This window comes from Salvelinus alpinus, chromosome 33 (assembly GCF_045679555.1).
Source record: "Salvelinus alpinus chromosome 33, SLU_Salpinus.1, whole genome shotgun sequence".
In the NCBI taxonomy this organism is placed as follows: Eukaryota; Metazoa; Chordata; class Actinopteri; order Salmoniformes; family Salmonidae; genus Salvelinus; species Salvelinus alpinus.
Window position 1 is genome coordinate 17,120,201 of NC_092118.1, and position 12,138 is coordinate 17,132,338.

The 12,138-nt window shown below is 48.2% G+C and overlaps 1 protein-coding gene across 3 annotated transcripts in view; it reads right to left on the reverse strand.

Moving 5' to 3' along the window:
* Positions 1 to 12,138, reverse strand: part of LOC139563327 (myotubularin-related protein 13-like) — a 196,483-nt gene that overhangs the window by 89,362 nt on the left and 94,983 nt on the right. For all 3 annotated transcript variants that reach the window (XM_071381953.1, XM_071381952.1, XM_071381951.1), the window contains exon 17: positions 4,839 to 4,907. In XM_071381953.1, coding sequence (XP_071238054.1) covers positions 4,839 to 4,907 — 69 coding nt within the window. The remainder of the gene's footprint in view (positions 1 to 4,838; positions 4,908 to 12,138) is intronic.

Consider the following 12,138-nt stretch of genomic DNA (forward strand, 5'->3'; position numbering starts at 1 on the left):
TGCAGCCTGCCAGACACCAGACAGACCTCACTGTGTAGCCTGCCAGACACCAGACAGACCTCACTGTGCAGCCTGCCAGACACCAGACAGACCTCACTGTGCAGCCTGCCAGACACCAGACAGACCTCACTGTGCAGCCTGCCAGACACCAGACAGACCTCACTGTGCAGCCTGCCAGACCTCACTGTGCAGCCTGCCAGACACCAGACAGACCTCACTGTGCAGCCTGCCAGGCACCAGACAGACCTCACTGTGCAGCCTGCCAGGCACCAGACAGACCTCACTGTGCAGCCTGCCAGGCACCAGACAGACCTCACTGTGCAGCCTGCCAGACCTCACTGTGCAGCCTGCCAGACACCAGACAGACCTCACTGTGCAGCCTGCCAGGCACCAGACAGACCTCACTGTGCAGCCTGCCAGGCACCAGACAGACCTCACTGTGCAGCCTGCAAGACCTCACTGTGCAGCCTGCCAGACACCAGACAGACCTCACTGTGCAGCCTGCCAGACACCAGACAGACCTCACTGTGCAGCCTGCCAGACACCAGACAGACCTCACTGTGCAGCCTGCCAGACACCAGACAGACCTCACTGTGCAGCCTGCCAGACCTCACTGTGCAGCCTGCCAGGCACCAGACAGACCTCACTGTGCAGCCTGCCAGACCTCACTGTGCAGCCTGCCAGGCACCAGACAGACCTCACTGTGCAGCCTGCCAGGCACCAGACAGACCTCACTGTGCAGCCTGCCAGACCTCACTGTGCAGCCTGCCAGGCACCAGACAGACCTCACTGTGCAGCCTGCCAGGCACCAGACAGACCTCACTGTGCAGCCTGCCAGGCACCAGACAGACCTCACTGTGCAGCCTGCCAGACACCAGACAGACCTCACTGTGCAGCCTGCCAGACACCAGACAGACCTCACTGTGCAGCCTGCCAGACACCAGACAGACCTCACTGTGCAGCCTGCCAGGCACCAGACAGACCTCACTGTGCAGCCTGCCAGACCTCACTGTGCAGCCTGCCAGGCACCAGACAGACCTCACTGTGCAGCCTGCCAGACACCAGACAGACCTCACTGTGCAGCCTGCCAGGCACCAGACAGACCTCACTGTGCAGCCTGCCAGACCTCACTGTGCAGCCTGCCAGGCACCAGACAGACCTCACTGTGCAGCCTGCCAGGCACCAGGCAGACCTCACTGTGCAGCCTGCCAGACCTCACTGTGCAGCCTGCCAGGCACCAGACAGACCTCACTGTGCAGCCTGCCAGACCTCACTGTGCAGCCTGCCAGGCACCAGACAGACCTCACTGTGCAGCCTGCCAGACCTCACTGTGCAGCCTGCCAGACACCAGACAGACCTCACTGTGCAGCCTGCCAGGCACCAGACAGACCTCACTGTGTAGCCTGCCAGACACCAGCCAGACCTCACTGTGCAGCCTGCCAGACACCAGCCAGACCTCACTGTGCAGCCTGCCAGACACCAGACAGACCTCCCTGTGCAGCCTGCCAGACACCAGACAGACCTCCCTGTGTAGCCTGCCAGACACCAGACAGACCTCACTGTGCAGCCTGCCAGACACCAGACAGACCTCACTGTGCAGCCTGCCAGACACCAGACAGACCTCACTGTGCAGCCTGCCAGACACCAGACAGACAGAGGGAAGGAAGGGGCAGAATATAGAATATAGGTCAATAAAAGGCGGCTCTTCAGTTTGAACATTTGCCCAAAACACAAACCAAAAACACACACGTCTCTCCCACAAACACTCTGTGGGAGCGGGCACATTGCTGGGAAGCTTCTCACATTCTGTAGTGAGGAGAGGTTGGGCAGCAGCACTGTGACTGAAAGAACACCACCGTGACAGGTCAGTCTATATTCTTCAGATTAAGTTGAGAAAAACCTCATAAGGCTTTCATGAATTTTCACTCTAACTTAAGACTTAGGAGATTTACTAGAAATATGTGACTATAAAAGGGTCATGTTAATTTAGAGTCTGATTCTGGGGGCAGCCTTCAGATGGGGGCATTGTGATGATTGAACACATTACATACTGTGGTGATGAAACCCAGAAGGTGAAGCCCTGACCTAATTTCTTCCAGACCCGATCCCCTCGTCTCGTTGTAGTTACTGCGGGCAGCAGAGGTTGACGGGCCGAGAGGCTCTGGAGAAGACGCCAATGAGGAGTGATGGATGACAGGTACAGGTGAAGCAGCGGTTTTAATAGGAAAGGGCCTTAAGCCAACTGACCTCGTTGGGAGGGGTTGAGAGTGGAGGGGATGTAAAACTATATACTCCTGTGGACTGAGCATGAGGACTGGCTGAAGTAAATAAAAAAACGATACGGTAATCAGCAAAGCGGATGTTGTCAACGGCACGCCTTGCCACTGCAAGACTGTATATTATGTACAGTTCACGATTTACACGGATGGAATTCCACTTAAGGAAAGCAATAGGCCTGCTCTACTCCAAAATAAGAACATGTTTATAATGAAACTATGCAGCAAATTCAAGAGGCAAGCCAGGGTTACTGTGATTACGTAAAAGGTGTAAAAGACTAGCCTAATCACTCAAAGCCACTTGAGCACTGATTAACTAAGTCTTTCTATGGAGATTACAGACAGGTTTTGTGTGTGTGGGAATCCAGCTGTCCAAATGCCTTTCCGGGGATACCTCTGGCACAGTTTTAACTACCATTGTATTAAAGGTTCTCCTCCCCTGGCGTGACCCACAGGTAAAACACCTATCAGATCAGCTTCACCTTCTAGGAAATATAAATGGGATCTACTGACAGCAGGTTGTCTTGACGTAAGGACAGTGTGCTGTTGCAGTAAGGCTGTGTTTGGAGGGCTTAGCAGTTGAGTACTGAAGCTAGGAGGTAAGGAGTACTTGGACACAGATGTGCAACATGTACCCGAAACGTGTTGTTTTCCTTGGTAGTGTAATAAAGTCCATGATGAATGATATTAGAGCTAATCTTCCATGAAAAGGTACGCAAATAATCTTGACCAGAAGACCGGTGTCAAAACCATTCCATGGCAAAGAAACAAACGGTTCTGGTTGAAATGTTCTCTTTTTGGCTTCGTAACAAAACACATGTACCACTGAAAAAGGATTGCACATTTCATCTGCTATTTTGTCACGATTGTCACCTGGATACAGAGAGAAGACACTCCCTCTGTTCCCTTACAAATGGTTCTCTCAGCAGTGTCCTATAGTAGACTGTCATGGTCCTCTACTATAGCATGGGGTAAACCCAACACTTACAGAACCACTGGCTACTTCATCTGCTGCAAGGCATGCTTTGAACAGCCCCATAACAGTCAGTGTGGTAAAGTCAAAGACTTTTGGGAAATGTGGCAGGATGGGGGGTAGAGTAAAGCAGGCCAACAGACATTTTGCAAAAGGATGTAATTGACTATCGTGCGATGCTGAGATTATCCCGAGAATCTCTGCGGAGCGTTGTGAACCATCACAAGGTGCTCTGGTTTTTTGGGATACGTTGTTTTTCCAGCGTTTTTTCATCACACAGGAGATTACACAATATGGACCGTGGTGGATTCCTGTGCTCTTGCTTTTCGCCATTTGCGTGACCACATGCTGGACTCTACAGTTAATGCCATTCCTTTGGAAATCTGGGAGAAATCTGTTGCGTTCTGGAGCTCACGATATCATTCCTTCTTATTCCTCCCGTGCCAGAAACTGCTCCGTCGAGAATGAGACGCCTCTCAGGATTCGTGTCTCTTTCTGAAAACCTGGTGATAAAGGTCCTTTAACGTAACCATTTAATCAGATTTTATGGTTACGTAAAATGGGGAAACGGGGGGAAAAAACGACAGGAAATCCAATGCGTTTGGGCAATGGCTTTCAGATGTCTTAATGAAGAGGCAGAAAGCTGGAGCCTAGGGTCACAGTGTTGTGTTGACAACTTGACGGTCACAGAGAGACACTGTTACTCCGTTACAGCAACAAACCAAACTAACAACAATGTGCTGTAGTGAGGTCTGTGACCACTTTACTCAGGTTGTGTACAGAGACAACTCTGCTCTCACCCCCATTACATAGGTCACACTGTACACCTGTATCAACAAACAGAGACAATTCCCTTGGTTTTATTTAGATAACTTACTATAAGTGTACATTTCCAATGGTTACCCTGGCTGGGAAACAGAGAGCAGGCTTATCTCAGAGCGTTACATCAGCCTGTCCTGTAAAAACAGGGTGAGTCATATAATGGCAGAGAGTGGGCGAGGTCCAAATTCTGTCTCTTAGGGTCTGTACCCAATGCAGGGCAACAGCTCACAATTGTATCTGTCACTGTGGCAACAGCAGAGCGTTGGGGAGAGATTTGCAGTGTGCGCCACAGCAACCGAGTTTAATCACGAGAAGTTGGAAACCACAAACCACAGCGGCCCTCTGGGATTTGGTGTGAAGTACAGTTCTCACCCCCTTTACCCTAATGTGGCTCGTCTGAGAACAAACGGGACACTCCCCTGTCCCAGAGCTGCATGGTCGGAGGCCTGGGAAGTCTTTTGTCCTGCTTGGAACACAGCTCCTGACATGAGGTCAAAGCATGCTGCATGCACCAGAGGCAACCTTCAGAACAGGACCAGTGCCAGGACAGCTGGGATATCACACCCCATCCCTTTTCTATTATTGCCCCCCAGGTTATAAATACCCTCCGTTAGGACGGCCAGCTTGTGGTGAATGCCAGGCCGTCCTGCACTTGATTGAGCAATATAATCAAAAGGACCTGCTGGCTGACTCTCTATCTGCTCTGTCTGTGTGAGAGAGGAGAAGAGCTCTGTGGAATGGAATCTCCCAGTCAGTCAGTCACTCACCCGGTAAAAGGCCGTCGTCAGGGGCAGCAGGGCGGAGGCGACCGTGTACTCTTCAGAGCTGGAGCAGTCCTGTGGGTCACACAACATCGGAGAGGTGAGGTCAGGACACAGCATGACAATGTTACATCTCTATGGGTCAAGAAGGTCTGGGCAGTGCACCCGTTACATCTCTATGGGTCAAGAAGGTCTGGGCAGTGCACCCGTTACATCTCTATGGGTCAAGAAGGTCTGGGCAGTGCACCCGTTACATCTCTATGGGTCAAGAAGGTCTGGGCAGTGCACCCGTTACATCTCTATGGGTCAAGAAGGTCTGGGCAGTGCACCCGTTACATCTCTATGGGTCAAGAAGGTCTGGGCAGTGCACCCGTTACATCTCTATGGGTCAAGAAGGTCTGGGCAGTGCACCCGTTACATCTCTATGGGTCAAGAAGGTCTGGGCAGTGCACCCGTTACATCTCTATGGGTCAAGAAGGTCTGGGCAGTGCACCTCTCCAAAAAACATTACGTACGAGCAAAATCTGATAGTCGATTGCAAAAATTACAAGTCATTTAATCTTCAGGGTTGGCACCAGCCATACTTTCCCTATCAAGGCCACTGCAGCGTTGGAACATATGCTTCCAATATGCTTATATAATCCTGACAATTGTCAGAATGTTCCAATTTGTCAATTTATTGGTCATTTCATGTTTTGCATTCCTGCTCCAGATTACATCCCAGAGTTTCCGGGAACAACATCTACAAACGTATTGAATGAAACCATGGGATTTTGTTGCATAAAATCAAATTGTCTTGGCTTTAAAATGCAACATCTATTAGTCAAGCACCATGGCGAGTCCAAAAAAACAGACATTTAATTTCTGAAACAGCTAGAGCGCAGCTGACAATTTTTTTCTCCCATTTTTACACCACTCACAGAACGCATCTGTACTGGGGTCTGTCTGAAATAAAATAAGTTGTATTCAATGGAGCATTAGAGATAAGCATGGCATTCTGGCAGATAGTACAATACATCCAGTAGAACTGGGGACTTAAGGGCCCAAATAAAATGGCTCATATTGAGAACAGAGAGACTGGATGGGAAAAGGAGAAAATCTGAAAGGACCCAATTCGGACCCAAAAGAACTCCACACACAGGAAATTGGTACTTATCTCCATGAGCTTTGTTGGGATTTATTTGGTCAACTGGGAAAATCAGAATGGCCGCCGGAAACGTGATTTAAGTCAAGTCAAAACAGCAGAGCTGATCCTGATCTGGTGCTGTGTCTCATAACCCTCACAGGGAACCCAAGGGCAGGGAACATCGTAAATCAAAAACATGCACACACACACAACCCTAAACACATCTACATTCACAGACCATCTTTCATACACATACGAACGAACACTTCATAACCACGCACGCATTCGACAAACTTTGCATTTTCACAAAGACGCACACCACCTCACACACACACGATCAGAGCCTCTCATTTTGGCAGGAGAGGGGGGGTAAAGGGATTGTGACAGGAATGCTGGACTTGCCAATATTGGAGAGGGGGCCTTTTTCATGGATAAATCCCCCATTCCCTCATACCTCACAAAAAACTGAGGAATGTACAGAGAGGAGCAAATGCAAAACACACGGTCTTCAGCTAAACATGAAAGCCTGGCCCCCCATGGACCGAGCGATATACTTTCTTGTTTTCCCCTTGCAGTTCGTTTTTAGTTATTTTGGGTTGCGGTTGAATGCTCCAGTTTGGAGAGCCACCAAAGCTTTGTTTACCGGCATCCTTGACAATGCCGCAGGTCACAGAGGTTCAAAGAACCCAGCGAAAACTCTCCAAATAACTCCAGGAGCAGAAGCGCAAGGGCAGAAAAATGGAAACATTTAACAGAGACGTCGTTATTCAGACAAAAAGACCACAAGGTCAGAGGAGCCAAGTCTGGGATAACATTTTACACAGCATCGTTCTACAACACTGTACTGTAATGCCTTGAGCCGAGCCTGTCAACATCAAAAGGCAGAAGCATTGATTCAGAACATGAAGAAGTGTCATAAGACCAAGCAGTGCTCTGCTATCTGTAAGAAAACAGACCCAGTGTACATGTTCATATGTCATTCTGACACAATCGCGTTTACTTCAGGCGACCTCAGTATCATCTACAAACAGGGCAGCGCTGTAATCTGACAAGGAAAATGCCACGTTTAGGGAAGACATGTCTTAGAAGCAGTTATCCAGGTTAGCGTCATGATTTACTGTAGTTCAGAACTTCCTAGGCCAATAGGTCACAACAAACCCTACTAAGAGTATAAAGACGCCGAACAGTCGGGCTGAAAGAAGGCAAGGAGTGAGGGAGACCCTTTTGTCTGCTGGCCTGTGTAGGCTCAACTGCATGTGCATGGAGTTATTCCTGGTTTACCAGCAGCACGCCTGTTTACATTGAGACAGAGGAATGCTGCCGTTTATAATTCGGGACACTGCAGTCGCCGTAGTGCATACGAGCACATGCAAGAGTACAGGGGCGGGGCATGCGTGTATAAATGTATGTGCGTAAGCGTATCTGTGTACAGAATGGTGAGGAGAGCAACGTGCTCCCCCGCAGCTCCGCTTAGGAAGGAGGAGGCCGTCTCCCTTCCTCTGTCTCTTTCGTTCTCTCTCAAGGCTGTGGTTCACGGATGACTCATGGAGTTTTGCCCCTGATAAACACGTAGGCCTATACTCAGCAAACAAAGACCCTGGACCCGCACGTTTGACATGGCCCCATGACAGGAAGTGATCATAGAGCATCTTCCTGCAGACTTCAGACACCTCTCTCCCTTAGCGCTTTCCAGGAACCGTCCGACTGAGACCGGCATTTAAAGCAGAGAAGGGGAGCTGGAGGAGGCTTTTATGAGGCTGCAGTGCTGTGGAACCATAGAGCACGAACCACTCACTCATCATAAGCTGACTCATTGACAAACAAGCACATTACTGCACACAGCCGTGCACACAGACACATACCATACACACAGACAAAGACAGACTAGAAACTATGGTACACTAATCAAATTGAATGTCAGAAGCATGGAATAAAATCACTGTTCGCTTCCTGGCCTGTACGGTGTTCCCTGGCCATGTTTACCTGGTCCTGCTGGCTGACATCCAAGGCGAACGGCTTTATCTGTACCTGAGAATGATGCTCGAGAGAACTTCCCAGTGCCTTCGTTATGTTAGCCTGTCCAACCAGACCAGAGACTGACCCATCTGCAACCCCAAGCAGAGCAGAGGGAGAGCTTTTTCACAGCAAGAATCCACTCCTCATCTCACTGAGGATATTAAAGGAGAGGAGGAGAAGTGGGGGACTCTAAATTAAACCTTAACCAAGTTACTGTCCAAGTCCTTGAGGGAGGTAGGCTGGGGACGCTGTGTGAGACTGTCAAACACACAGCAGCACATCCTAGTAGAGAGGAGGGCAAAGAAAACAGCACATGATATTGCATGAATGGGAATGTGGACACTGCTTTCTTTAGCAAAGCAAAGCCATGAGTGCTAAATCTCTCTAAAAACGAATAATCTGCTCAAAGCTCATTTAGATCTATTTTTGAATAATTTGGCGACTGAGAAAGTTGAGGAGACTAAACTGCTGGGTGTAACCCTAGATAGCAAGCTGTCATGGTCAAAACATATAGACTCAATGGTTATTAAAATGGGAAGAGGTCTGTCTATGATAGGGCGTTGCTCTGCCTTCTGGCATCTCAGTCGACCAGATGGGTCTTATAGGCTCTAGTTGTCGCACCTGGACTACTGCCCAACTGTGTGGTCATGTACAGTCGTGGCCAAAAGTTGAGAATGACACAAAAATTACTTTTCACAAAGTCTGCTGCCTCAGTTTGTATGATGACAATTTGCATGTACTGCAGAATGTTATGAAGAGTGATCAGATGAATTGCAATTAATTGCAAAGTTCCTCTTTGCCATGCAAATGAACTGAATCCCCAAAAACATTTCCACTGCATTTCAGCCCCGCCACAAAAGGACCAGCTGACATAATGTCAGTGATTCTCTCGTTAACACATGTGTGAGTGTTGACGAGGACAAGGCTGGAGATCACTCTGTCATGCTGATTGAGTTAGAATAATAGACTGGACGCTTTATACGGAGGGTGGTGCTTGGAATCATTGTTCTTCCTCTGTCAACCATGGTTACCTGCAAGGAAACACGTGCCATCATCATTTCTTTGCACAAAAAGGGATTCACAGGCAAGGAGATTGCTGCCAGTAAGATTGCACCTAAATCAACCATTTATTGGATCATCAAGAACTTCAAGGAGAGTGGTTCAATTGTTGTGAAGGCGGCTTCAGGGCGCCCAAGAAAGTCCAGCAAGCTCCAGGACCGTATCCTGAAGTTGATTTAGCTGCGGAATCGGAGCACCACCAATACAGAGATTGCTCAGGAATGGCAGCAGGCAGGTGTGCATCTGCACGCACAGTGAGGCGAAGACTTTTGGAAGATGGCCTGGTGTCAAGAAGGGCAGCAAAGAAGCCACTTCTCTCCAGGAAAAACATCAGGGACAGACTGATATTCTGCAAAAGGTACAGGGATTGGACTGCTGAGGACTGGGGTAAAGTCATTTTCTCTGATGAATCCCCTTTCCGATTGTTTGGGGCATCTGGAAAAAAGCTTGTACGGAGAAGACAAGGTGAGCGCTACCATCAGTCCTGTGTCATGCCAACAGTAAAGCACCATTCATGTGTGGGGTTGCTTCTCAGCCAAGGGAGTGGGCTCACTCACAATTTTGCCTAAGAACACAGCCATGAATAAAAGAATGGTACCAACACATCCTCAGAGAGCAACTTCTCCCAACCACCCAGGAACAGTTTGTTGACGAACAATGCCTTTTCTAGCACGATGGAGCACCTTGCCATAAGGCAAAAGTGATAACTAAGTGGCTCGGGGAACAAAATATTGATATTTTGGGTCCATGGCCAGGAAACTCCCCAGACCTTAATCCCATTGAGAACGTGTGGTCAATGCACAAGAGGCAGGTGGACAAACAAAACCCCACAAATTCTGACAAACTCCAAGCATTGATTATGCAAGAATGGGCTGCCATCAGTCAGGATGTGGCCCAGAAGTTAATTGACAGCATGCCAGGGCGGATTGCAGAGGTCTTGAAAAAGAAGGGTCAACACTGCAAATATTGACTCTTTGCATCAACTTCATGTAATTCTCAATAAAAGCCTTTGACACTTTTGAAATGCTTGTAATTATACTTCAGTATTTCATAGTAACATCAGACAAAAATATCTAGAGACACTGATGCAGCAGAGTTTGTGAAAATGTATATTTGTGTCATTCTCAAGATTTTTGGCCACGACTGTACTGCAAAGAGGGACATAAGTCAATTGCAGTTGGTCCAGAACAAAGCAGCACCTATCGCACTTAGATGTACACGGAGGGAGAGTGTCAGTAACATGTATGTCAGTCTCTACTGGCTCAAAGCTGAGGAGAGATTGACAGCATCACTACTGGTCTTTGTGCGAGGTGTTGAAGGTACTGAACTGTCTGTTCAAGCAGATGGCACACAGTTCAGACACTCATCGGTACAACATAAGATATGCAATCAGAGGTCTCTTCACAGTCCCCAGGTTCAGAACAGAGGCTGGGAAACACACAGTATTAAAAGAGCCACGACTACATGGAACTCTGCCACCCCAGGTAACTCAAGCTAGCAATACAACCAGAAAAAAAGGGGCACAAAAGGGGACTATGACGAGACACAGCCATGAAATATATCTTTATTATTGAATAGACCTAGATAGACTATGTACTGATACACTAGATGATCACAAGTACGTAGGCATTAATATGGAGAGGGTGGAGAGGGTATATGGAGAGGGTCCCCCTTTGCTGCTATTAGCCTCCACTCTTCTGGGAAGGATTTCCACTAGATGTTGGAACATTACTGTGGGGACTTGCTTCCATTCAGCCACAAGAGAATTAGTGAGGTCGGGCACTGATGTTGGACGATTAGGTCTGGCTCACGGTCGGCGTTCCAATTCATCCCAAAGGTGTTCGATGACGTTGAGGTCAGGGCTCTGTGCAGGCTAGTCAAGTTCTTCCACACCGATCGACAAACTATGTCTGTATAGACCTTGCTTTGTGCACGGGGGCATTGCCATGATGAAACAGGAAAGGGCCTTCCCCAAACTGTTGCCACAAAGTCGGAAGCACAGAATCGCCTAGAATTGAATGCTGTAGCGTTAAGAATCCCTTCACTGGAACAAAGATGCCTATCCCGAACCATGATAAATAGCCCCAGACCATTATTCCTCCTTCACCAAACTTTACAGTTGGCACTATGCATTGAGGCAGGTAGCGTTCTCCTGGCATCTACCAAACCCAGATTTGTCCGTCAGACTGCCAGATGGTGAAGCGTGAGTCATCACTCCATAGAACGTGTTTCTACTGCTCAAGAGTCCAATGGTGGGGAGCTTTACACCACTCCAGCCGAAGCTTGGCATTGAGCATGGTGATCTTAGGCATGTGTGCGGCTGCTTGGCCATGGAAACCCATTTCATGAAGCTGATATTGCTTCCAGAGGCAGTTTGGAACCCAGTAGTGAGTGTTGCAACCGATGACAGACGATTTCTACACACTACACTCTTCTACACTCGGCGGTCCCGTTCTGTGAGCTTGTGTGGCCTACCACATCACGGTTGAGCCATTGCTGCTCCTAGACATTTCCACTTCACAATAACAGCACTTACAGTTGACTAGGCAGCTCAAGCAGGGCAGAAATTTGACGAACTGACTTGTTGGAAAGGTGGCATCTTATGACGGTGCCACTTTGAAAATAACTGAGCTCTTCAGTACGGGCCATTCTACTGCCAATGTTTGTCTATGGAGATTGCATGGCTGTGTGCGCAATGTTACAGTGGGGCAAAAAAGTATTTAGTCAGCCACCAATTGTGCAAGTTCTCCCACTTAAAAAGATGAGAGAGGCCTGTAATTTTCACCATAGGTACACTTCAACTATGACAGACAAAATGAGAAGAAAAAAATCCAGAAAATCACATTGTAGGATTTTTAATGAATTTATTTGCAAATTATGGTGGAAAATAAGTATTTGGTCACCTACAAACAAGCAAGATTTCTGGCTCTCACAGACCTGTAACTTCTTCTTTAAGAGGCTCCTCTGTCCTCCACTCGTTACCTGTATTAATGGCACCTGTTTGAACTTGTTATCAGTATAAAAGACACCTGTCCACAACCTCAAACAGTCACACTCCAAACTCCACTATGGCCAAGACCAAAGAGCTGTCAAAGGACACCAAAA